Genomic DNA, 26,970 nt, shown 5'->3' with positions numbered 1-26,970 from the left:
TATCAATCAGATCTGGCTACCTCGCTCCTCACCCCAAATCTTTTCTCACTGACCCTGCGTCAAGGATAAACTCTAAGGCATGGATGGCATTTAAGGCCCTTTGGGATGTAATCAGGATCCCGCTGAGCAATGTCGTCTTGCCTCCCACCTATCCCGGGCCTAATGCCCTCCGCTGCTCCTTTCTGCTGAGCATTCCCTGGCTTGTCCTTTGGGGTGCAGCTCGAAGGTCACCTCCTGTGGGAAGCCCTCCCTGAATGCCCTTCCCCAGCAGCCTGACCCGAGCTAGTCCCCTTGGCAGGCCTCTCATCATGGCTACGAGGCCTTCCTGCTATGGCAATGCTGGCCTGTCTTGTTCCCTAGTGAGGCTTTGAGCTGCTGGGGTCAGGCCAGGACAGGTCAGCCAGAGCCTGGGACAAGGTTGGCACTCAGCAGCAGGCAGGTTCCGAGCATCACGGGACGTGCCCACCACACCCCCAGTTAGGTGGGCATGAGGACCCCCATTTTGGTGATAAGGGAAGTGATGCTCAGAGAGGCTCAGGATCCATTCAGGTCATTTAAGCAGTAGTGGTGCGACTCAGGCAGGGTGGGACCAGCCAGCATCCGTGCTCCTACATGCCTCCGGGACCAGGCCCTCCAGGTAGTGAAAAGAGGGCCACCTGTTCTAACGCACCTGCAGCTACTGCACCTTACAGCTTCCACTCAGCACCTCACACAGCCCCCACCCAGCTCTCACTCCCACAAGGGGACACTTCCTCTAAGCTTAAGCCATGGGTAGGGGGGTGGGGAGAGTTACGGGGAGAGATTCTTCCAGGCAAGTTACCTGCTAAATGCAAAGCCAGCCTTCCTCTCCGACCTAGAGCAAGTGCCAGTGTCCCAGCTCAGCAGCAGGACGGCCCACAGGGGTCATGGGCGCTCCAAGAGGGGCAGGGGAGCCTGGGGAAGACCCGGGCCCAGTCGCCACCTCTCCTTGCCTGAAGTGCAGTGCAGGCCCCTCTGTCTTTTGCACACCCCAGTCTAACTAGATCGCTTCCTCTTTCCTGAGGCCCCAGGGGGCCTCACAACCTGGCCTTCCTCTCAAAGCAAACAAATACAGAACCAGTGAGTACGTCCTGGGGTTCCCGTGAAGCCACGGGAGGGAGCAACACGATAAAGGCAGACTGGGGGGACCGCTGTCCAGTGGAGTGAGGGGCCCTGAACCCAGAGCCCTCCCAGGAACACAGCCTCCAAGCATGGGTACACCCAACCCCCAGGCCCTCAGCGCGGCTCTGGCAGCCATCGGAACACCCCCAAGTCCTTCCCACCGCTCAGGGGTCCTCTCACTCTGGTTTCCAAGGCCGTGGCTCTGGGCTGGGTATCAAGGAGGCTGCTGGCTCTCAGGGCCCTATCCCTGGCAGGGGTCACCCAGGAGCATTTGAATCCCAACCTGCTGCTGGGATTTGCAAAGTGGTTCCCTACTGATTCATCTGACAGATGCAGCCGCCCTTCTCCAGCCAAACCCCAGGAGCCAACTCCAAAGCTCCACCGTCAGGTCCCGAGTCTCAGAATCTCCCCAGGCCCCAGAGGCCACCAACAAGTGAGGCCTGAGCCCACCCACTGCCCGCCTGCTAATTAACCTCCCTGCTAACCTCCCTGGTGACCTCACAGGCCCAGTGCTCTGAAAGCTGCAGGCCCTGACACCTCCTCCCAGCCTCAGTAGCAGCTGGGTTCAAATCCCAGCTCTGCTTCCTGCCAGCTGTGTGAGTTGGGATGCCCTGCTTCACCTCTCTGAATCTCGGTTGTAACTCAGGCTGAGTCAACTCTCAGTTACTAGAGGGTTAACTGATAACTGAGCAAAAATAATGCCAGTGTTGGTCAGGCGCTCACAAGGTACCAGGCCCTGTTCTAGGCTCTGTACTGGGATTCATTCATTATGCTCCCAAGATCCCTCCAGGTAGGTGGTTCTGCTACGACACCCCCCATTTTACAGATGAAGAAACTGAGTCTCTTCTCCTCGGTTGCCCTGTGGTAAGCACGGGAGCTAGGATTCAGCCCCAGCAGGCCGTCTCCAGAGAGCACGCACTAACCACCACGCATGCTGCCCCCAGGAAGGTTCCACCGTCTCTCCAACGCTGCTGGGGGCCTAGCCTCGTCAAATTCCTCACTCCCCATCAACTCCAGGGTCCTGAGTGTGCCCCCTCCCCGCCTGTCTACTGGCAGACACTGCCACACGAGCTCAGGCGCTTCCTCCACTTGCCTTCAGACCTTTGACCTCAGGTAGAAATGACCACCTGACTACTCCCCGTTCCCCAAGCCCTAGGCTTCCATCGCAGTCCCTGGAGCTCCCAAGGGCAGGGCCCGGTGGTGTCCTGGACCCAGCAGGGACTCAATAAATGCTTGTGGAGTGGCTGAGTGACCCATGGGGTCAGGTCCAAAGGCCTCTGGCTGTGCCCATCCAGCCAGTCCTTGTCACCTGAGAAGCTCTCAGTAATGAGGCCCCACAGAAATTTCGAGGCCCGGATGTCAAGTTCCCCCCAGCAGGTGTTCTTCCTCACACTGCTGGGGGCGAAGTTAGCATCCAGGCAGCCCACAGAGAGGTGCCACGAGACCACATATGTAGTGAACAGAAAGGCCCAAAGTAACAGAAATTGATCAAAACTTCACCACACCACTGACACCCCATATATCAAAGGCCCCAAATCCCATTCTCTGCTTGCCTCCAATTTCTATCAGTGCTTGCCAGCTGCACATTTATTGAGAAGTTTGTGATCTGACAGGCGCTGTATTACCAACATTAATGACGCATCAGTCTCTAGAATTACTGGGGAAACAGTCCAATTGATTTTATTATTATCTTGAGTTCTTCACATTTCGTTCCACGCAGCTTGCTACCAGAGTTTTTGAGCAAAGACCAAAGCAAATAAAGAAAGGTTTCGGGGCCAGGGCTGTCAGGTGGGAAAACCTTGGCTTGTCCTGGGACCCTTGGTGGCGGTCCTCCCACCCCTCTGCCTTCTTCCTGTGTGACAGCAGGGTGGGGTCACTCAAATGCCAGGCGGCGGAGAGGGGCAAGCGTGGCTCCCTCGTGGAGAGGAGAGCTGGGGGACAGATCAAGAGTTGAGGCCAGGCCTCCCACTCATGCCACAAAGATGGAGGTGGCCGGTGGGAGGAAGAAATAGCCACTGATGTCACCTGTCATCTGCCCCTTGGCTGGGACAGGGAGCTGGCCCCAAATGGAACCCACACGCAGCAACGGGCCCACGTTCCGTTAGGCCCTCTCCTTTCTAGCTCCTTGTGCAGACATCTACCCACCTGGACTCACCTTCTGCCTTTCCTCTCCCAACTCAGCCTCCCCCTCAGCTTTCTCCAGGAGCCCCGAGAGGCCACAGGGCCATTGGGAAGCTAGGGCTGGAGGTCAGGCCGGGAACCAGGTTCAAATCCCAGCCTCACCACCTGAGCAGATCATGTAACTGACTGCACCAAGTTTTGCCCAACTACCTTCCTACAAAACATGGGCGAGGAGCTGACAGAGGTTCAGGAGATGAAAGCGATTCAAAGTGACCATGAGGACTGAGGTGCAGGGACCCCAGGTGGCCGTGAGATGTGGATTCCCCAAAGGCTTGGAATAATAGAAGAAGTGGCAGGTGCCTCATGGGGTGCAGGGGCCCGGGCAGTATCTCTGGATACCAAGGGCCCTTGTTCACATGGCAGGATTATTAGGTGCGTTCCAGGCCCAAGGCAACAGACAGGTGAAACGAGAAGATGGGGGAAGCAGCACATCTGCCCTCAGAGCAGGCAGCTAAGAAAGATACGATGATCCTTATCTGAGCAGAGAGGCGAGCTGGATGCTGGAAAGGCTGAAAGGCCAGGTGAGAACTGGTTCAGTTCAGTCATGAATGAGGGTCACTGTGAAGGTTCTAGAAGCTCACAGGGCCAACGTATGGGCCTTGTAGGGGTAGAGTTCTAACTACTGGAATTATGGTTATTATTGTTACTTAATATTTTCTGAGATTAAATCAGAATATTTGACTTGATAGGTAGTGTTCTGATTTGCAAGTAGGTTTTCCTGAAATAAATATTTCAGATATCATTGGTCTATGAACATTTACCATGTGCCCAGCTCTATGCTAAGCGCTAACCCTACATTTCATCCTAACAACCCCCTAGTCTCCCCACTTTATACCCATGAAGACTGAGGTGCTCAGAGGGGACGTCGGAATACCTGAGGTCCCGTAGATGGAAGATGTAGGGTATGAATCCTGGCAGATCTGAGAGTCAGAGCTCCTGGACCCCATGGGGCAGGAGAAGCCCCTCTGGCCAAAGGGTCCCACCCCCTGACCAGCATCCAGGCCCCATCAGAGGGCCTTGGACATGCCCCAGATCACGCAGTTATCCCAGGCAGCGCAGGGACAACGGATAAATCTACTGTGAACGTCGCCTCACTTAATTCTCAAAATAACCTGGGAAGAGAGTACTACCAATTTCATGGCCAAAGAATTCAGTCTCCAGAAAGCAAAAGGACTGCTGGGCAGAGTGAGGGTCTGGACCCAGACGGGAGGCTGTCGGGTAACCCCCATGCCACCAGGCCAAACACCTGGAACCTGGCCCTTGTGCCTCCCTCCGGGCTGCCCGGCCCCAGAGCTCGCAGCCTTCTGAGCCGCCCGGCTATCACCGCCGGCGGGCTCTGCACCTGGCACGCGACGCCAGCAGCCACGGTAAACAGGCCCGGCTGCAGCTGGACTCACCGGGCTGGCCTGTGCCCAGGGAGGCCGTGTCCGGGGACGGGTTCCTTGGCATTTCTAGTAGCGGGCTCTTACTCAATTAGGCCCTTTCTGTCCAAAGGGCAGCTGTGACGTGCAGAATGGTCTATGGTGTCAGTATGAGCCCAGCATTGTACAGCTGGGAACACACAATGCCCTTGGTCGACTGTTTATTTATAAATCCAGCCAGCACTCACCGAGGCCCTTACACTCAGCTCTTTCCCAAAATGCAAATTGGCTTCCTCCTGTATGTCAAACCGGCTTGCTCGAGCTGATAAAAATCATCCCACACGGGCTCTTTTATCTCCTCAATACAGAAAGTCCCATACCTCCTAGAAAGAGGAAGACGTCTTCTCTCTGCTTCACGGGGGCTGGCCCGGGGACAGGCCATGCAGAGGCGTCCAGGGCATGTGAGGGGGTCAATGAGAGCAGTGGGAGAGAAGGTTCTAGGCTCTGAGACTTGTGTTCAAATCCTGCCCCTGACACGTTCCTAGCTCTGTGGCCTTAATCCCTCTGAGCATCACTCCATGTGCCCGTGTGTGTGTTAAGTGGGGATAAAAATAGTCCCTTCCTTATAGGGTTCGCTGGAGAATTAAATGAGATAATGTATGTGAACTGCTTGGCACATTGCTGAACCCTAGTAAGTCTTCTGAATAGGGTGGTAGTGGTGGTGGTGGTGAAGAAGGAGAAGAAAATAGTTGCCATTCTTATCTGAAGCTTGGAAGTGCCACCCAGTTACTCTTGCTGGGTGGCTTCAGGATGGTCCCTTTTGCTCTCTGAGCCTCAGGTGCCCCCACTGGAAAGTGCGCCCACAGCAACCTTTCTCCTATTGGTTGGTCGCCCAGCCCCTCGACTGCCTGCATCATATTCAAACAGCTTTGGGAATGCTGTTTCCAGTACCCTCTCTTCATTCTCTCAAGGGCTCTTTTATCAGAAAAACAAAATCTGTTCTAAAAAAAACCCCTCTGTGTTTTGTAGAAAAGCAAACTATCTGACTGCCCCTCTGCCAGCTGGTGTCAGGAGGTCTAAACAGCCGTAAACATCACTTAAAGGCACATAACTTGCGCAAGGCTTGCGGAGGGATAACCAGGAACTGATAAGGGCTTGCTACCTGCTAGACTAATAAGGGGCCTCCAGGGAGTGGACAGGAAGTGCAAGTAACCTCAGTACGGTCCTAGAAGTCACCAGAGACCAAGATATGCACTGGAAGCTCTTGGTGGAGGTGCCAAGGCTTACAAGGAGGCGTCACGATGCTGTCGTGACAGCTGGGCTTGGCAGGCAACGTGGAGCCCTGCCCACAGAGTGATGCCCAAGCCTCGGTCTCCTAGCAGGGAACGCCAGCAACGGTGTACATGGCATGCATTCACCGCAACGCTTAGCACCTGGGGAGACAGGGGTTACCAGGATGGACCCATTTACAGAGGAGAAAGCCGAGGCCTGGAGGAGGGAAGTGACCAGTCCAAGGTCACACAGCTTGTTGTTAATGAAACCAGCAGCCATGAAATGGCCATGCCACTGCAGCCAGCAATTTTCCCCAATGGGATGATACCTGATGGACGATGTCAGCTCCCAAAGACCTTCACCTCCCAGTCTCATTTACTGCTCACAGCAGCCCAGCAGACAGGCTGGGTGGGGGCTGTTAAATCTCCTCACTTTGCAGGTTGAGGACAGAGGCACACGGCCATGTCACCCCGTCAGGGAGTAGCTGGGCCAAGCCTGCCCCCCGCCCTACAGAAACCCCTGCTGCTCTCACCTTCTCCTCGCCCCCTCAGCATGGGCGGGCCCAGCTGGAGGAAGGGCCTGCCCCCTAGGCCCTGACCCCACCAGCCCTCCCACCCAGCTCAGGTGGGTTGGCCCTGAAATGCAGGTGAGGGACTCCACTCACCTGTGTAATCAACACATTCCAGTCTCTCCCTCCAATCCAAGCAGCACCCTGCCCCCCCCCCCCGATTAATCTCCTAAAACACTGCCCTTCCCTGACCTCCCTCGCCTCTAGAATGTGTCCCCTCCCAACCCTGCCTTCCCACTGGGGTCCCAGTCATCCCTGGAGACCTGGCCTCAGTTACTCCCCTGAAGACACAGGCACTGGCTGGGCTCCCCCGGACCCCCGGGGCATGCACACCTCTTTCTCTTCATGCCTTTCCGCTTCCCAGAAGTGCCTTTCCTCCCCTGTCCTCTTCGCCTTGTTCTAGCTAAAGGCTCTGCGTTATCAACACCACCTTTAAGTTCCCCCTCCTCCAGGAGGCCCTCGCTGACTACTCTAGCCCATTCTCATCGCTCACTTGTTTCAAGGTCTCCTTGGAACCTCTTAGCAGATTTCTCTGGCACTTTCAGTATGTATCATTCCTATTCTGCCAAGCAGCCAAGGTTTAGTTTCCAATTTCGACTGTGAAACTCGTTGAAGTCAGGGACTCGGGATTTTCGCTTGGCCATCCTTCTGCTCAAGAAATATTGCCTTAGCCTGTGCTCCTCTGCCCACGCCACCTCCCTGTGGCCCCGTGCTAGGGGATACAGGAGACAGGGCTCTGGCTTTCTAGAAGGAGCTCACATCTAGAAATGGGGAAAGAAACAGGCAGTTGCCACCTAGCTTAGTAGGGGCTGCAACTGGCAAAGTGGGAGGCCGTGGGACCGCTGCCTGGTCCAGGTGCTGCTCTCCATCGGGAGCCCTCACCATGCCAAGCACGGGGCCCTACCCTAAGGAGACACTCTAGCCGGTCTCCTGCTGGACTGAAACTGCAGGCGAGTGATTCATCTGTCGGGTTGCAAGACAAAGGAGGTCTGGCTGGGGGCGTTGGGGAAGCAGGCTGGGCGAACGCTGCCCTCCAAGGCCGAGCCCTCTACCAGCAGACGGACAGGAAGAAGCGCAGAACCCAAGTGACAAGAAGGAATCCCCTGGCCTGGGGGAAGCCCGTCCACCCTGATGGAAAAGGCAGGGAGAAAGAAGGCTGAGCCTGACCCGTCAGGGCTCTGCGGGGCATGGACATCCCTGGCCCCTCAAAGCCAGCGCCCCAGAAGCCTCAGCTCCCTAAATGTGTGTCAGCCTTGCGGTGGGGCCTTTCTGTTTTCTGTTTTTCTGAGCAGGCCTCTCCAGATGGGCCGACGATAGGAAATGCACCACCGCACACTGCTGGCTCTTGGCCTAGTGGGCCCTGGCCACCGTCTGCAGCTCTGAGCATCTCAACGAATGGTTGCATTGTTCTTCCACCCTGAAGCCTTCTCTGGAGAAGCGCATGGGTGTCTAGAGATATAAATAAATGGGGGTCCTACATGCCAGCGGGGGGGGCCTCTGACCACACCCTCACATTCAGCTCCTTGTCACCCAAGCTCGTGGCCCTGGCCCTGTACCCCAGGAAGGGACAGAAGGCTCTTCTCTGGCTCCGAGCAGACCCTGCCTCCCTTCAAAACCTCTTCCAAGCTGGAGCTCTCTGTGGGTCTCACAGCCATGGCGGGGTGGGGCGCTCCAAGCCCCCTAGGGGATGAGGAAAAGCCCTCCATCTGCAGCGCCCCGGGTTACCGTCAGCAGCCTCCCTCCCCACTGCTTCAGGGGCGGCAGAAACACCCAAGCATCCTGGGCGCTGGGCCTGGGAGTCCCTGCCCCTCCCCCCGAGCTTGTTTTCCTGTCAGTAAAATGGGGCGGCTAAAGTCAATGATGGGCCAGCTGTCTCCCAGGCCCCCACTGTTGTTCTAACCAACCACGCCTGAAGAAACAGCAGCAGGACCAATGCCCAGAGCAGCGAGGGGCGTTCAGAAGGCAGGATGGGGAAGAGGTGGGGCTGTCGATGGCTGCAGAAGCCCTAAAAGCTGGTAAAAGGCTTAATCCTGCATAATGATTTACAAAGTGACAAGTAAAATGGATTTACCGTGACAGCTTGAAAGGTGAACCACAGAAATAAAATTACACTCGGGCTCATCCTGTCTCTGCCACCTGTCCCCTCCCTTCCAGAAACCAGAAGTCCTGTGCACACACATGGACACATGTGCATGGCAGGGGGACAAAGGAGGAGGCAGCTCTGGCCCCTGTCCTGGGAAGGGCTGGCGGGTTCCCTGTTTCAGGTGCAGCCCGTAGAGGTGATGCTCACAGCAGCCCTCCAGAGCCAGGGGGCTGTCTCCATCGACAGATGAAGGCATACTGGCTAGCATGCCCCGCGTGAGATTCCACCTTCAGGAGCACGCAGCAGGCACCCCAAGAGCCTGAGGGACCCAGCACTGCCAATTTCTACCGAATCTGTCTGATCAGACGTCGCAGTCCTAGGAACGGTTCCTAGGTTTTCAGGGGCCAGGGAGAGGGGTTCACTGCTTCCCCTGGCATGAGGCGGGACTCCAACAGCACTGGGCCAAAAACCAGACAAGAGGAAATCAGGGAAGACAAGAAACACCTTCAGCCAAGTTCAAGTAAGCAGATGCTCCCGCCTGCAGTGCTGGGTTCACGGCCGGCATCTGGATTTCTCTGTCAATACCACGGCCCTCGATCTGTGCTTACAGAAGTACCATGGGGTACATTTTCCTCCACTGAAGCGGGCTCATTCGGCATTCAGCTGTGTGGGGGAGAAGGATCCAGCATGTCAATGTGCCATCCGTGGGCCACAGAGATACTCTCCCTGGTGGCAATGAACTCCACCAGCTGCTCCAGGCTCCCTGGCTGCCTGTCCACCTCCCCCAGAGAGGTGCCGGCACAGGCACCTGCCCAGGCTCCACAGTCAGAGGCAAAGCAGAGTGTTTACTAACCCTCCCTGCCTTTTCGGCATGAGAAATCTAAATAAAATGAGAGGTGGGCTTATTTACTCTATGGAATCCAAAAAGAAAAAGTAGCTGCTCAAACAAGGTAAATAAATGACATGCAAAAACACAAGTCAGAAAGCACCAGTTTTAAAAGACAGAGATTGGCGAAAACTATAGAAAACCAATTCTGGCCCTGGAGCTTACTAAAAATTTGATTTCTTTTAAAGGATTCTATACACCGAGCAAAACTCCAGCAAGTGAACACAGCGGAGTGAAACCTCTGTGCTGAGAAAAATCGGAAGTATCTGGATAGCTGAGGGTTTCTATTTCATTATCCATCTAGCTGAGCTTTACTGAACACCTTCACAGATCCAGGCTGTCGGGATACAGGAACGAGACCCAGCTGGTACCCTCATGGAAGGGGCAGCCCAGGAGAATGCAGACGGCTGGGGGAGTAAAGGGGGGCACTGAGAGACCCCCCAAGAGGAGGCAATGACAAAACTGAGGCTTGCTGGTAAGGACAGGCTGGGAGACCTTATGCCACGGTCCACATGATGATGTCCAAAGTCCCATAGACAGATCTCTGTTTCACAAACGTGAGAACTTTGTGAGCAGAAGTCAGATAGACCACATTCAATCTTGGGGGGGCTGGTATAGAAAGTCTTGCCTATCCTGGAGGTACAAATGCTCAACCAGGCTTCCAGAAGTATCCCAGGTAGAAGAGGCCTCAATGCACATATGGGGAAACCGAGGGCAGACAGAGCCAGGGCCTTGACTAGGTCAGGAAGCTGCTCCCCAGTAGAGATGGGAAATGGGTCTCCTACACTGGCCAGAGCCCCTTCCAGTGCCCAGTGCTACCCTGGGGGTAGCTATTCAGCCCAACATCAGACACTGGTGGAGCAGTGACAGGCTGGGAATACACATCTGGATGGCCACATGAGTCCCTGACCACTGGGAACCACTTAAACATAGAGGGGGAGGTACTTCTCCTACACAGGCCAGATTCTCATTCTTAAAAAAATCGGGCTTTCATTTCTTGAAAAAGATGTTCACAGGGGCATCCCTCTGGCTAAGGCCTGCTCTTGCCTCCAGCTGGCAACCTTAACAAGTGTGTTTATCGGGTATAAACTGCCTTCCTCAGCCTCCCCTCCTGGCAGCCCTGGGAGGCGGGCACTCTCCACCCATTTTACAGGTGAGCAGGCAGAGCCAGAGACCCCTCTCAACCCGGGTTCCTCTCTTTCTGGGCCTGCTGGGAAGACTGACCCACTGCTAAGTGCCAGGCGGGAGTTGGGGTGGGCTGGTACAAGCTGAGTCCTCTGCCCACTGAGCCCATTGGCAGGTGTGGACTTGGCTCAGGGTCAGGCCTGTGGGGCATCTTGGACCCTCGACCTCAGCAGTCTGAGCCCTGTCTGGCTGGGGCAGAGCCCCGGAACCACCCTGCCCAAGTGCTGCTGGGCCACGGAGGGTGCCGACAGCCAGGCTGCGGTTTTGCGCTCAGCCAATTCTTGGCTTCTACGCGATGAAGTGGAGAAGACTCATGGCGAGAAGGCACTGTCCACCCACTCACCCTGCCACTGCGGGCAGCCTTGGGGCCGCCGTGGACCGCAGGCCCAGCCCTCTGCTCAGCACCAGAATGCTGAGAGGCAGTGGCCAGCGGAGGCAAGGCCCACCGGACAAACACTGGCTCTAGTCACCTTCAAGGTGAGGCAAGGAGACCCAGCAGCCTGCACAGGTTCAGACCAGAGCGAGCTGGCCTGGCTTCTCCCCCGCAATCCACCCTCCTGCTGCTTCTGCCGCCACTTGGGAAGCAGGACTTCCCTCCTGCTGCCTCTGCAAGTCAAACGAATGCCAGTTTAGTTATCGGGGGCCTCCCGGGCTGCGGGAACTCTGGGATACTGGAGTGGCCTGACTCAGGCAGATTATCCTGTTAGAGGAGAGAGATGAAGAGAATGGGGAAACGGAGGCCCAGAGGGGACAAAGGGTCTGCCTGCGGTTACGAGGCAGGATTGGAGGCACAGGAACAAGGAATGTTAGGGCAGAAATGACCTTGGTGGGCCAAGCAGTCCCAGTGCCCCCATGTCACTGACAGGTAAACTGAGACCCGGGGGTGGGAAAGGACCTGCCGAAGGCGGCTTTGAATCAATAAGAACCCCAGGATGATAATCCTTGGTAGATCCCGTGGGGCCAAGATAGAGCTGCCCTCTGTGACCCCAGCCTCAAAAGTTAGGGAAGTTGCAACACTTCCTTGTTTCCACAGTGACTAGCTACTGCTCCAGGAATACACTGAAATGTTTGTGTTCCCTCTTCTGTGCCAGCCCTGGGCCAGGCTGTAAGGACACAGAGCGGAAAGAGGGGGTGTGAAGGGAGGCACAGACCCAGCCCCCATTCCAGTTGATCCCAACAATGGAGGGCAGGAGGGAGAGGAACAGGAGAATTTTCAGTGGAGGAAGAAATCCCTATCCTAGTGTCTGAGAATGTCAGGGGAGGGAGGTCAGAGGTGGCAGCTCTTGAGCTGGGCTCTTAGGGGTGCAGAGGAGTTAACCAGATAGGATTGGGGAAGGAACTGACATAGGCAAAGCAAAGGTCCCAGGGCTTGAGGGTGATGGCACATTAGAAAGGGACAGTGCACAGAGTGGAGAACATGAAAGTGGAGGAGATGAATGGAAGAAAATCACGATGGGAACCAAATGCAGAATGGCAAAATCACAAGTGTGACTAGGGTGTGACAGACACCTCCCCATGCCTCTGTTTTTCCAACTGTTAAATGGACACCTTATAGCTATATGGAAGGTGACAAGCACAAAAAAAGTCCTCCCACAGGACTTGGAGATCTGGGCCAGCTCTCCAGTCCCAGCCCTCAGCCTGTTTTGCAGAGGTAGGCAGGCATTCCCAATGGGCTTCTAGGCATAACCTCGGTCAACCTTCAAATACATCCAGGATCTGACTCTGTCTCACTAGGTCCACTGACCATTCTGGTCAAAGCCACCAGCATCCTCATGTGGGTTACTGTAAAAGCTACCCAGCTGGTCTCCTTGTTTCCACCCTTGTCCCCTAGAGTCTATTCTCAGCTCACTAGGCAGAGGGATCTTCTTAGAAGGTACACCAGATAGTCTCAGTCCTTTAATTAAAATCCTCCAGTGGCTTCCAAATTACTGAGCATGAAGTCAGGAGCCCTTCCCGTGCTCCATAAGGCCCTCTGCGACCTGGTCCCTGACCATCTTGCTAACTTCCTCTCCTATCTTCCTCCCACTGCATCCAGCTGCTCTGGCTTCCCTGCCTTTCTTAGAGCATGCCACAGGACCTTTGCACATGCTGTTCCCTATGCCTGGAATGCTTTTCTCCCAGATGTTCATGGGGTTCACTCTCTTACCTCCCTGAGATATCTGCTCAAATGTAGCCTCTTCAGAGAAGCCTTCCCTGGTCACTCCATCTAAAGAACCCTGATTCTCCCATCTCCTTATATCACCTCATCCTGACTTATTTTTCTTCAAAACACTTATCATAACTCAGCATGACATCATAGATAAAGTTGTAGACTTGCTGACTATCTCACCTAGGAGAATGCAGCAAGGCCTCTGTCAAGTTCACCACTATATCCCCAGGGCCTGGAATAGTTCCTGGCACATAGTAGGTGCTCAACAAATTGATAAATGAATAAGTAATCCATCTTTCTTGGAGAGCTGGGTAAGGAGAGGCACAGAAAGACCCCAGGCCCTGCTCCCTCAGGGGCAGAACACTCGAGGCTTCCAGACCAGCCAGGAAAATTTGTTCTCAGGCTGGCCTAAGGACCCACCAGCAGGAAAAATGTGCTGCCCTCCCAGTGCACAGGCTCCCAGACCTGGAAGGGAAGCAGGGCCTGGCCTAAGGGTCTTCAATAGTTCTTTCCATACACACTAGACTTGAGCAGCCCAAGGAATCAGTCTCAGGGAGCAGTGGATGGAAGGAGGCCAGGCTGGCTAGGGCAGGAGGAGTTAGCATCTTGCTGGCTTTGCAGCCAGCTTCCTTCCCTCTCTGGGCTTCAGTCTCCTACTCTGGGAAATGCGGAAGAGACAGGGATAAGATAAGCTGGTTGCCCAGGTCCCTCCTGCTCCAACAGTCTGGGCATCTTTGGGTCTTCAGAGCCCCAAGAGGGATCAAACCAGGTTGAAACTAGGGCCACAGATTCAACCCACGGTCCCAGGCCAGGGTAACATCCTGCAGCCAGTTAGAATAGACACCTGGGCAAGGGGTCTCAGGTGGGCTCCTGGAGACCCTGTTTCCACCCAAGGTGATGGCTGGCAGAGTGCGGGGCAGCCCTGTCAGAGCCAGGAAGTGAAGGGGAGAACACCGTTACAGGGCAGCAGCCCCAGGCGAGGGCCCCAGGCTGGGGGAGCCAGCTGTCTCAATGAAGACCCCAGGGGACACCTGCCTGCCCCCAGGCCCAGAGGTTCTGATGAGCGTAGCCAGAGACACGAGGCCCAGGAGCTTTGTGAGATGAGGATGGTAAATCCCAGGCAAGCCAGGCGCACCATCGCCACAGCCATAAGGGACCTCTCCCTGGGTCTCACTGGAGCAAAGGGTTTCTGTCAAGTGACAAGGCAGAGGATGGGCACTGGCGGATGGTCGGAATGCCTGGGTTTTAGCTCCAGCTCTGCCACAGACTGCCCTGTGACCCTGGGGAGGCCTCTGTACCCTCTGGGGTCAGACTCAGCAGCTAAATGAAAGGGTTGGCCTGGATAATCTCCAAGGCCTTTTTGTGCTGACACTGTCATCAAGGCACACGGTAATAAAACATTGCCCTCCCCGACGCCATGACACTGTACAGCATGCAAAGTGCTGGCCCTCCCCTCTGACTCCTGCGACAGCCTCAGAGGATACTGTCGGTGGGTGGCAGAGCCAGAAGTTCTGGCTCTAAGTGCAGTGCTCTCTGTAGACACCCAAGTCTCTGGGGCCTCGGGACACTTAGGCAGGATGTCCCCTTGACAGAGTGGCAGGGGACAGAGAGGGGCTCGGTGAGGAGGCGGATGGAAGCAGACAGGGAGGGAGTATTACCCACAGCCCCCTGGCTATCCTCCTAGAAAGGGACCCCAGGTCCAGTGGTAGGTGAGCCTGCTGGGAGAGGCTAGGAAGACAGCCTTCTCGAACCATCGGGTATGTCTGACCCTTGAAGAGCAGATGCCAGGCCACTTTCTTTCCCTCAGACCCTACTGAGCCACATTTAGGACCTCCCCAGCCTAGATCCATGTCTTACGACCTGGGTTAGACCGTTTTCAGGTCAGGCCTGAGGTCTCCAAGCTGCCCAGGCTCTTACCAGAGGCAGAGATAATAAGGAGGCCCAGGGAATCGAAAAAGGCCACCTCTTTCAGGAAGCCCATTCTGCCCACTCCAGCCTCGGACTCAGCCTAGCAAGAAGTCTCTGGGGATACACCCATGACGTGGAGTATGGAAGGGAGCTCCCGAGAACTGACTTCCCCATATCTGCATTGTCCTGAGAAGAGAACTAGCAGGAAGCATCCTTCCAGGCTCCACACGAGGTGGAACTTCCTAGATGGAGGAAGCTGCTGGGAGGCAGGGAGTGGCCCGTCCCTGGAGGTGTGCAAGCCCATGACAGAGGGTGCTCTCTGGGGATGCTGCAGAAGGGCCAGAGGACATCTGTGTAACAAGGCACCAGATGAGGGGGCCGCCAAGCTCCCTTGCAGTCCTGAGAACCAAAGGTCCCACGGATACCCAGCATAGTAGTGTCCAGAGCCCCTGGAGGGGGAGGTCTGGGGGACCATCACACCGGCTGGACAGCCACACCTCTAGGGAGCTGGCTAGGAGGGCAGCCATCCACAAGGCAGAAAACGCTGAGAACTCTGGTGCCCACGAGGATTCCAACCTTCAAAGCAGTTCCACTCCTTCTGCCTATAGAAATCAGCCTCACAGACAATTCACGCACAAAAATGAAGGTGTCAACCAGGGCCGGGGTGGGAGGAATCACAAAGCAGTCCTGTTGCAGGAAATAAATCAGTGTTGAGCTCACAGCTTCAAGGAAGCTCCTTTCACAGCCAGGCCCCATTACCAAACACCAGGCAAGAAATCACACCTGAGGTTTCCTCCCTTTTTCCAGGATCAGAAACACAGGGGGGTCCTGGAACTCGGGGTGTGAGGTGGGGTGGTGGTGAGCAAACTGGGCAGGGAGGCTGAGAGCCAAGGAGCCCCCTGACTCGCCCCCTGCCAGCCACAAAGCCCACTCCTCAGAATCCCACAGAGTCAGGGACAAGAGGAGTGCAAGCCCAGAGAAAGACACGTCCACAGTCACAGAGTGGGCCTGCCAGCATGGGAACCCAGCTCAGGCCCAGGGCTCTCCCCAGGGCCCCAGGCCGCCTCGCCCTCTCCGACAGCAGCACAACACCCACAGCTCACAGCTGATTCATACCAACGAGGCATCCTGAAGACACAGCGCACTCCTCTATAGGTAAATGCCATTGGGCCCCTCGGTCCAGGAAGAGGAAACATTAACCGGGGCAGGATAAACAGGCAGTGCAGCAAACATGGTTGAAACTGGCCTCCTGACCCAGAGGAGGTAAGCCCTAAACCGGTCCTGGTCAGCCTTCCTAGAAGAGGGAGTGGGCGGGACCTGGCTCCCTTCACCCTAATCCGTAGCTCTTTCTGGGGATTTTGAATCCTGGCGCTGACAGAGCATGAGACGGAATGGTTTCAGCAATGAGGTCGGCTGGCACAAGAGGCCACCCCCTGGGGCCACCCAGTCCCTGTGCCAGGCTTTGTGTCCCGGGGGCCCTACCGCTGTTAGTGACCTTGGTCAGGTCCCTTCCCTCCCTCGGCCTCTTTTCCTCATCAGCCCAAAGTCAGGCTGGATTAGGAACAGGGGTTTAAGCACAAATGCCTCCAAGACTACGGAAGTGACACACAAAAATGAGTAGGAATCAGAGGGTTTGTGGGCAGGAGGAAGGGAAAAACGACCCAACAGTCATGCTCACTCCAGGGCCAGGGTAATTTTAGAGCCTTGGATGAAGGCTGTGGTTCTTACACTGCTTTCAGGTAGCCAAAGTCATTCAAGGATGGGAACAAAGCTGGGGACCATATCTCTCCAGAAAAAGACATAATTGCCAAGGTGTGCACGCAGGCTCAGCGCCCCCGCAGGTCGGGTACGAGGCCCCTCCTGCCTCACAGCTGGCAGGTCTTTGAGGCCTATCTCTAGGGACATGGCAGGGGCCCCACCCCTCTGCCAAGCTGGCCTTGCTTTGGGGCCTGCCCAACCACAAACGGATTTGTGGTCTGGTAACAATAAAAGAAAAGGAGGCCAGCAAAAGTGACAGAGACCTGCAGGCTTGAAGGGGGTAGAAGTCAGGTAGAACCGCCAAGAGGGCAGGCTGGCGGGGATTCTGTCCACAAGGAAGCCGCCCTCGTCCTCCCCATCGTAGGCATCCCTCGGGAAAGGCTGTTCTTCAGCAGGGAAACCGTCCACTGGGCCGGCTGAGCGGTAGATGCCAGAGCTGGAAGTGACCACCCAGCTGCACATTTCCCAGGATGTTCCACTGGTGTCTCTAATAGTTATTTTGCATTAAAAAGGGAGACTGGAGGAGTGTCCTATAGCTTGGGAAACCCTGGGTGAGGCAAAGGGGCTGGTGATTTCCCAGGACAGGGTGTGCTCTGCCATCTGTCCTTCCTTTTGTGGACCGGTGTTCCCGAGGACCCACTTTGGGAAACCTGGATGTGGTCTCAGCTCAGGATTTTCGGGTGAGGAAACTGAGGCTCAGGGCATCCGTGACTGGCCTAAGGTCCCAGAGTCAGTTACCATCCATTGTGATTGTGCACAGTAGTTGACGGTTGACAAGGCTCAGCCCCTCCATCCTCTCCTTTTCTCCACCGGGGAAAAGCCTGCGAGGGACGCCTCGCCTCATCCCTCGCCTCAATTTACGGGTGAGGAAGATGAGGTTCCAAGGCAGGAACCCAGATTAGGTCTCCACCTTTGGAACATCTCTCCCAGGGAAACAGGATTCCCTGATAGGGTGAATGAAAACTTGGGTTGTCAAAGGGGGCATCTCCGAGATGTCCCAGCAGCCCTTTCTGCTACAGAGGGGAGAATGGCAGGTGTCAGGAAGCCTGGATCCCAAGCCTGCCTTTGTTGGTCCTGAAGTACCAGATGACCTTGGGCAATCCCCCCGACCTGAGTGTCCTTGTCGGTCAGTTGGAGGTAACGCAGTGCTAACAGCTGACCAGGTGTTGTGGGAAGCAATGGCCATGACAATGACTGAGGCTGCCGTGTCTTGGGCACTTACTATGTGCCAGAGCCTGCATGTGCTCCATCTTCTCAAACTAAGGGAAAGGTAATATGTTCTTTTTATACTATTAGTGAGCCTGTTGTGCAGCTGTGGAGCTGCCCAAAGTCACAGATGTCACAGAGGGTGGAGCTGAGAGTTGATCCCAGGCAGTATAAGAGCCTAAAACAAACGAGTTGCCCAAGAAATGCTGGCTATTAGGATATTTACAGAGGACTTTGGTTAGTTGTTTTAAGATGTAAACAGCAGAAGCACCAAAATAATGACATCAATAAGAAAAGTCCACCCCTCCGCACCCAGAACACTCAGGCCCCCTCAATGAGACACTCTGGTGCAAGGGATCCATTTCGCTGTGTGATGTGTGGCCAGTCCCTTTACCTCTCTGGGCTCTGGGTTTCCCCATTGCAAAACAGGAAGGTGGGACAGAGACCTAGAAGGGTCGTCCCCACTTGCCAATGCCAAAGGGTTTCAGGACCCTTCCCCAGAGGTCTGTGTGCCCCATTTGTCCCTCAGCCAGAGTGCTACCTGGGCTGAGCCGAGTGCCAGGTTTCCTAGTTTTGGCCAAGGTCTACCAGGGAGTAGGACTGGAGTTTGGACAAAAGCCTGGACACGGGGTGAGGCCCAGGCACCTGGCTCTCCTCCCTCATCCTGAGGTGACACGGGTGACTCCCACGGCGGACCGGGCTCCCTCCCTGCTTCTCCATCCACAGAGGAAGTGTTAGCAGGCCATTCTACAAAGAACAAAAATCAGCCCTCAGAGGGCCGGGTGGGGCTGGGGGACAGGCAGAGGAAGCCACCCATCTCCTTGGACTAAACAGGCCTGGGCAGATGAGAAATCTTGTACCCTCCCTAAAGGGTTTTTGCTTTACTTCCCTCAAATCTCCAATGCAACCAGACTATTATTACCTTTCAAGAAATATGCTGCTGGGTTGGGGCTCCATTGCCCATCCTCCTCCAACTGCACAGGATCTGGGGGTTCGACTGAAAATGTCCTCCCCAGGTTCATCTGGCCCTTCCCAAGTCAAAGGTGGAACAGCATTCATTTCTGAGCTCCAAAGGGTGGCTATCGGGGCTGCACCAGGCCAGCAATAGGTGCTCAATAAATGTTTAATGAACTAATGGGCTAGAGAGACAGGGTTCCAGGCCTGGCTCTGCCATTAATTCGCTGTTGCCCTTGGATACAATCAATTGTTTCTTCCCATAGTTGGGTTTCCCGGACTGGAAAAAAAAAAGTCAGACCAGGTAACCCTTAGGGCCCCTCAATTCTACACCACATGCTTAAGGGTGTGACACACAGGCAGGGAGCTTCCAGGGTAGAAGGAGGTTTCAAACATCTCTTCCCACTGCTCCAGAGCGAAGAAGAGGACAGGACGTGACTGCTGGGTGGGAAGCTCTCAGTAAGGGGTTCTGAAGGCATCACAGCCATCCGTCCCGCTCCCCTGCAAGCGCCAACCTCTGTGGGTGAATGACTAGAGATGCTGAGGAATGAGAATGGGGACAGGGTAGAAGAAAGGATAGAAAGTGGGTGCAGTGTCCATTTAAGACAGACACCAAAATAATTCCAAAATAATTTTAGAAGAGCCACTGAAAGTACAAAGAGACTATATTTTAAATGACACGCCCCCACCCCACCCCCAACATTCAGATTAGCTCTGTTATTTTCTGGCAAGGCTATAATCTGCATTGAGGTGGACCCTCCAAGCAATCAAGAATCTGGGACAGACTGGTGGGAGAGGCAGGAGAAAGCCCTCATGTCTGGGAGCCCTGGGAGAGGCAGGCCTGAGTCCTCAGCAGAAACCCTGGCCAGCAGAGGCCACAGCATTGTGTCTGTGTACAGGTAATGCCAACTGGGGAGCCAGCTTTGAGACAAATGAATCCCTCCAGCCCCTATCTCTGGAAGCAGACTTCTCTGGAGGGTTTACTAGCCCCTGGACAATTCCAAACCTGCCCTGAAGTCTCCAGGTACAAAGATTACAAAGCCAGAACAGAAGTCCCTGCCACCCTGCCACTACCAGCCATCCAGGCCCTAGGCCAGTCCCTATCCGTCTGCAGGCCTCAGTTACCCCACTGGCACAGTGAAGGGTTTGAGCTGGATGACGTCTAAGGGCCATGCCTGCTGTGACAGTCTGCAATGCTAAGACTCTACGGAAAAGCACAACACCTACATCACTCAGGCCTCTACCCCGGAGACCTGGGAAGGGAGTCCCCAGTCCCCAGCCGGCTGGTTAAGGCTGGGGGCTGGGGCCTAGTAGAGTCCCCACACCGTCTGTCCTCAACAGCCTGCCACGGCTGAAACCTTTGAGTGGTTACAATTACAGCCGGGCTAACAGGATTAGGGGAGCATTGAAATCTAAGAAATCTAATTAGCTCAGACACCCCGGCCTCCCCCAACACAATCCTGCAGTAACCCCAGCAGCTGGGCCTGACAGGCGGGGCCCGGGCCCCTCCTGGGCCACAGTCGTTACCTGTGCAGGTGTGCCAGGCTGGGCCAGGCTTCCTGGGGAGCAGTCAGTTCAGCCTGCCCGGCTGCTCCCTGCTCTGGACACCACCACCTGCAGCCTTGTCCTGGGGTGGCACTCAGATGAGCTCCAGAAAACGCGGGGCAGGGGCCTGGCCTGCAGGTGGGCAGTGTCAAGGGGCAGAAGGAATTCAAGGGCCCCTACAGGGCGGCTACCCAGCACGGCCTGGGGACTGACTCAGCCAGAGAAGGGGCAGGCAGGCTGAGCCAACGTCTGTACCTATAGAAACCATCGCAGCCCAGGGAAGAGCCTTGGGCTGCACGGGGATCTGGGGCCTGGAAACATCTCTGCTTCCTGCTCCAGGGCCAGGGATGAAGCCCCATGCACAGACACGTGTGCCCTGGGTAGTCATGGCAGGATTTGGGGCTCAGAGCAAGCTCTGGCTGTAAGACACTGTGCCATAAGAAAAGGGTGCAGTTGCTCGGGGCATGGGCCGCGTGCTGCCGAATGGGAAGAGCAAGTGAAGCCCCACCATGACCCTTCCTGGGCACAGCTCCTCCACCTTAACCTCAGTCCCCGATTCCCCATTCTCGGGGGCCACGTGGATTTCTGTATCCCTGTCCCTGCCTTGCTGGGGGCTGCGAAGGCAGTAGCACAGCTGGCATCTATCTGTAAGGCCTGGGCTTGACTCCTGGCTGAGGCACAGGTCATTTCACCTCCCTGAACCTCAGTTTTCTTCTCTGCTAAATGGGGCTAATTCCAAATAGTAGCTAGCTTCCGCTGCTGTTCTTGGGGTTAAGCAAAGTTGGAGAGCGCTTCTAAATCCACCAAGTGCCATACAAAGGCGAGGGGCTGTGGTTATTACTGTCATCGTGCGCCCCGTGGCAGGCAGCCAGCTGGTGCTGGTTAATTATTTATTTGGACTGATCTTCCTGCCCTTGCTGGACTGTGAGCTCCTAAGGAACAGGAACTGTCTTACACATTTCAGGGTCTCTCACAGGCCACGGTCCTCACACTGTGGACTCTCAGAAAGTATCTGTGAGATCAATGCTGGGCCCCTGACCCCACCCCACCCCCTGCTATCTATCTCCTTCCTTCTCCTCCTACCCGAATCCAAGGAAAGTGCCAGGAGGAAAGCTGGCACACAAAGACAGATAACAGTGAGCCCCTCAGGCAGACCCTCTCCTACTCCCCACAGGTCACTCCCAGTGAGGGCTGGAAGCAGCCATTTGAAGGGTGTCCTCCCACCCCACAGGGGTGTGGCTTGCCTGGGCACTGGTATTGAATCTGGGATCATCCAGGAAAGTACAAGTCTGTGGTCTGGAGAATCCCCAGCTCCTCAAGCCCAGAGAGGTCAGGAGAGGTTGATTTCCAGAAGGCATGCAGCTAAGCACACCAATAGTCAGAACTGTGCACCAAAGGCAAAAACTGCCCTAAGGTAGTGAACTCCCTGTCATGGGGAGCATGCAAGCCAAGGCTGGACAATAAGCTGCCAAGGAGGTAGCCTTGGATGGGAGAGCAGTTTCTGGAAAATGCTTCTAGCACCTCCAATCCAACCCCTTTGTGCCTCATCCATTCTGTACGCAGAGCCTGCCAGGCCTTCAGGGCACACACACCCAGGGATCTCACGCCCATATCTGCCTCATCCTCACAGCAAGCAGGTAGGATTGGGGGGCAGGGGGGGCGGGTGTCCTGCCCTTGGGCCCATTTTACAGATGTGGAGACTGAGGCCCAGCTGAGTGAAGCTATGGGCCCAAAGCAGCCAGTCAGCTACAGCCTCCTGACACCTCTCCCCTACCTCCTCAGGTAATAGCAAACGCCCTCATAATCGTGACGGGTTTCTGGACTCTTTCCTCATAGCCTGCGCTTGGGACTGGTTTTCTCAGTCTTCCTTCATCTTCCCTGAGGGCAGTGTCCAACCTCCAGATCACCCCTGGAGCTTCCAGCCTACACAGGCTCTGCCTCCCCCTTTCCTCAGGGTAGAGCTCTAGGGACAAAGAGCCCCCCTCCTTAGAGGGCGTGGACAGAAGCCACTGTGTCCTGCTGAGAGGTCAGAGCAGTCACCAGGCAAGGCTGCAGCAGGGTTCAGTGTAATTACAGCAGCCCGGCCTTTGTTGTCCACACAAAACCTAAGGAACCTCATAAAGATGAGGTGGTGATAGGAGCCAGGCTAGGGCCCTGGGGAGCAAAGTTATGAATGAAAAGTATGGGACTCAGGACCTGGCAGGCCCGGCTTCCTGGTTCTGTGACAGAGTGCCCAGAGAAGCTTCCGGAAATTGACTCGTTGGTGCCTGAATTTCTTACAGCAACATCTCTCCATGAGACTAGGGTCACAACTGCCTGTTGGATGCTGGCCAAGGCTAGAGAACTCAGTATCTGTGGCTTCACACACGGGTACTCTTACGACAAAACTCTTAGGACACAGCAGGCCTCCAAGCGTCTTCCTCCCTTATCCACCCCGATCTCTGTCAATCAGGAAAAAAGTGAAGTCTGCAGCTCTTAGCTGGGTCCTTCCCTCTGCAATTTTCCATTGATGGTGTACACCTGTCCTAGGCTGGGGCACATCTCTGGGGACCAGGGATGGAGACAATGTTGTGTTACTGTCACTAGGCGTGTGTGTGTGTGTGTGTGTGTGAGAGAGAGAGAGAGAGAGAGAGAGAGAGAGAGACAAACCCCAAGTCTCTGGACCTTTCTTTGCTCCTGGCTGAGAAAGGAATGAGGCTCCTCCTCCTCTCTCCTTCCTTAGGAGAAAAAAGGGACATTTGTCCCCATAAAAAAGCCAGCAATCTTTTTTTGCATAGACAGGACTAGTTATCAAAGCTTCCAATAAGTCCAACAATTACTTATTCCCAACTCTTCTCTGTGAGCCATACCCTGAATGCCTCAAAACCCCAATCCAAAAACCATTTACAACTCTTGAAAACTCCCTACCGCTCAATCCCCACCACCCCCTGGCCACCACAGTCACTGCCACCAACTCAGAAGTCTACAGTTTTGAGATTTACATGTGAAAACAGACAGCATTTCATATCCTTGTGACTTGGGACAAGGAGATGCTTCTGTCCTTTTGGAGAAAACAAAACCCAGCCGAAAACACAAAACTCAGAAGAAAACACCATCGCCCTCCCAATGCACTCCCTTGGCCCCAAAGTCACACGTGCTCTGTGGCAGATTCGGCTTTCAATGTGTCTTTTGTTTGATGCTGGTGCTTCAATATCTTCAACCTGAAGAGCGGAAGGTCAGCACAAGGCTTGGGGCATATTCACAAACTGCGCCAAGAGGGGCAGGCAGCGGGCAAGTGAGGGGCCAGGAATTCCCTGGACCCCCTCAAAAAGCAGCCGGGACACAGAAAGTTACGGATTTGCTCCCTCATCTGAACTTCCCTGAGAGCAACTTTCAAACTCCCGGGACCACGCTACAAACGCCAGCAAAGGCTAGTCAGACTTCATCACCAGCCAAGCTGCCCATTCTCCAGCTGCAGCGCCTGCCTCTTTTTCTCTACCTTCAAGAAACAATAATAAGCAAACCCACACCTCTGGGAACAGCCTCTGGCCTCCTGCCCTGCCCTGTGTAACGAGCCTGTCTTCACACCCACGAGGGAGGAGGAGACGGCACTGGCTAACCCCCTGGTCTACCAGGCCCTGTTCCCGGGGTTGCAGCAAGGAGACAAACTGTTGCTCAAGAAAATCCTCCAGAAAACCCTTGGCACCAGAAGGCAACTCCGGGCAGCTCCTGCCCAGTGCCAAGCCAGGAGCTTCCAGAGGTGGCTTCCCCCTGCCCTTTTAAATCTGTGGGGCTGGGCCCTACTCTCCCATGCCCTGGGCTGTCCACCCAGGGGGCTCCGAATGGCCATGGCAGAGCAGGGAGGAAGAAAAGGCTGGCCGAGCAGTGCCCTCACCCTGCCAGCTCAGCCGCCAGCTTCTTGGAGGACCTCTGAGAGAACATTTGTTTGGGCTGCCAAGTTAAATCTTCCTCCCTCATGTCAGGGCATTGGAAAAGCAGTCGGGGGGAGGAGAAGGCGGAGAGCGGGGGTTAGGAGCAGCGGGAAGGAGGGAGGCAGGCGGGCAGGCTCACAGAGCCCCAGTTACTCCGGCACTGCCTGCGCAGGAAGCTTGCGGCTCCCAGGCAGGCGCTGCCGGGACTCCGGACACCCAAGCAGGGGCCGGGCCGCCAGGCCTCCAGGGTCAGGCGCCGGGTGCCAGGCGCCCTGGGCTCCCGCCCAGGGAGAGGCCCTCGCTCCGTGGCCCGCCGGAGGAGCGAGGTGGGAAGGGACGGCAAGGGAGGAAAAAGTTTGCGGCAGGTAGAGGGGTCGGGCTGAGCGGCCCTGCTGTCGGGCTGTCCCCCGGGGAGGGGTGGGGGACCCGGGCCGGCTGCCCTGGCTTGCACCCGCCCGCCCTCCCGCTCGCGTTGTTTACATTCCTGGAGTGTCTTTTAAACCCGGGGCTGAGGCCGGCTCCCGGCCTTCTCCGGCGGCTCCGGGGCAGTCTCCCGTGAAAATCTGCTGGCGCACAATGGCGGGGAAGACGGCCGCCCCTCGCCCGCGCCCCCGCTGCTCCGGGGCGGGGAGCCTGCCCTCCGCGCCGCGCCCTCTCCTCGCCCGGCTGGCTTCCTGGACAGATGTCCCCGGCGAGGGGGCGACGCGCGCCCGCTGCCCGCGCCCCAGACGCCGAGGCCGCGCTCCCCACTGTTTTCTACCCAGCCCAGACGCCAGGAATGTGAAACAAGCTTCCAGAGCCCGCCCCCCACCCCAGCTCCAGCCCCGGCCCGGCCCCCCAACCTCCGCCCGGGCCGGCCTCCCACTCCCCCGGGGCCGCCGCCGCCGGAGACGGAGAGGAAGAAAAGAACACGGGGAAATTACTTTCGTATTTGCAACGCGCGCGCACACACGCACATCTTCCCCCTGGGCTGCCCTCTTGGCTGGGGCAGCTCCATCGAGGCTTTGGCCTTAAGGTTCCTCGGGCTTCTAAAGATCTACTGGAAGACCCTACACACACCCCTTGGCGTTCCCCGCTAGTATGGTGCGCCGCGTCTCCCTGGGCAATTCCCACACAAACAACTTAACCGCGCCCCCCCTCCCATTTACAAAAGTGTGTGTTTTCCCTGGAAATTCAGATGCACAACTTAACACCACCACCCCTTGCCGCCACGAAATCCGGCGCCTTCCCTGGCGGTTCCCCTACACACAGGCGCACAACTTCGCGTCTTTCCAAAGGAGACGAGGGAAACCGAGGTGATCCTACGCCGGTCCTTCCTTCCCTCCCTTCCTTCTTTCTTCCCTCCCTCCCTCCCTCCCTCCCTTCCGAATCCCGGTCCTGCACGGCCCCCGGTGTACTGAACCAGGGCTGCAGGCGCGCCGGCAGGAGGCGGGCACCAGGTCCGCGCGCGTACAACTGCACTCACGCCCCGCGCACCCGAAGAGCCCCGGCCCCCGCGCGCAGACCAAGACGGCTCCGCGCAGCCCGGCGTTCGCCGGTTGCCTGGGCCTTGGCCCCTGGTAGCCAAGAAGAGCGCAGCGGAGCCCAGCCGCCGGCCACTCGTCCGGCTCGCCTGGTACCGGCGGAAATTAAAGGGAAAAACCCTAACGCCCAGCGCCCCACAGTCGCACCCCAAGAGTCCACGGGGAGCGGGAGGAAGGCCTGGGGCCAGCGGACGCCCGGGTCTGGCCCCAAACTTACCCGGAGCTGCGAGCGCCGCTGCCGCCGCTGGAGGACGCGCCGCTGCCGCCGCCGCCGCCGCTGCCGGGCAGGGCCGGCTCCGGCCGGGAGGAGCTGCGAGGGCGCCGAGATGGGCTCCGCGCCGGCTTCTGCTCCGCGCCGACCGGGACTGGGGTCACCGCGCTGCGCCGGCGCTGCTCGCTCGCTCCGCCGCCCGGTCGCTGCTCTCCGCCTGCCGCCCGGCCGCTCGCTCTCCCGGGCGCCAGCCGCCGCTCGCTTTTTTAATGTCCACAGACAGTGAAAAGGAACTCGGCGTTAGGGGGTGAGTAAGTGAATCAACTCGCCCGGAGCCGAGCAAGTTGAAGTGTCAGATTACATTGGCTATTCTATTTCCAAAGGGCCCCGCGCCGCCGGCCGGCCGCAAAAGCCGGTGCGGAACTAGGGGAGGAGCGGAGCGCCGCGCCACCGCCACCGCCGTCGCCGTCGCCGCCGCCGCTGCCAGCGCTCAGCTCCGCTCGCCTAGCGCTCTCTGCGCTCTCGCCTCTCCCTGTCTCTTTTCGCCTCTCTTTCTCTCCCTCGCCTTTCCTTTCCCTTTCCCTCTTTTGCTTCCTTTCTTCCCAGCTCCTCGGTCTGGGAGCTCTCCAAGCTTTTTCCCCTCTATGGCTCTGATGGGGCTTCGCGCGTCACCCACTCCCACTCACCTTCTCTCTCCTGCCTCCACTACTCCCTGGCCGCTCCCCCCACCAACCGCGACCCCACCCCCACCCGCTCCAGCAAGTTTGGAGCAGGAGAGAAATGCTGAGGATCACATTGGAGAGGGGGCTAAAATCACCTGTCTCACCGGAGTGTCCCCCGCTTTGCTCTCAAGCCCCCGACTGGAGTGCGTTTGGGGCCGCGAAAGCTGTCAGGTACCCGAACTGGGGCTGAGCGAGTTGCTAACGAGATTGCCAAAGACTTCCGTTGGAGGAGGCTTTGGGGTTGCTCCTAAAGCCCGGGGGCTGGCGGGTGGGGCGAGCAGAGGACCCCTCCCCTCCCCGCCAAGGGCAATGTTGAGGTAGGCTAGAGCGCTGGGTAGAAGCGGTGCGCACGGTCTGTCCCCGGCACCCTGCGCGGTCCAAAAGCGCTTGGATTCGCCGAGGCCCGG

At 56.6% G+C, this 26,970-nt stretch overlaps 1 protein-coding gene across 8 annotated transcripts in view; it reads right to left on the bottom strand.

Moving 5' to 3' along the window:
* The window catches only part of ZMIZ1 (zinc finger MIZ-type containing 1), a 230,684-nt gene extending 204,708 nt beyond the window's left edge, over nucleotides 1-25,976 (bottom strand). For 4 of the 8 annotated variants that reach the window (XM_089897758.1, XM_089897761.1, XM_089897760.1 and 1 more), the window contains exon 1: nucleotides 18,620-20,166. In XM_089897758.1, the coding sequence (XP_089753884.1) occupies nucleotides 18,620-18,756 (137 nt within the window). In that variant the 5' untranslated portion in view covers nucleotides 18,757-20,166. Of the gene's footprint in view, nucleotides 1-18,619; nucleotides 20,169-25,847 lie in introns of those variants that run through there. The other 4 variants (XR_016388087.1, XM_089897764.1, XM_089897763.1 and 1 more) reach the window with 4 other exon arrangements.
* Nucleotides 25,977-26,970: the final 994 nt, after the last annotated feature.

Source organism: Delphinapterus leucas, chromosome 16, assembly GCF_059928025.1.
Source record: "Delphinapterus leucas isolate spDelLeu-1000000601 "Yukka" chromosome 16, BTC_Dleu_Yukka2, whole genome shotgun sequence".
Classification (NCBI taxonomy): domain Eukaryota; kingdom Metazoa; phylum Chordata; class Mammalia; order Artiodactyla; family Monodontidae; genus Delphinapterus; species Delphinapterus leucas.
The sequence above is the reverse complement of the archived record's forward strand: the minus strand, read 5'-3'. Positions and strand labels throughout refer to the sequence as shown.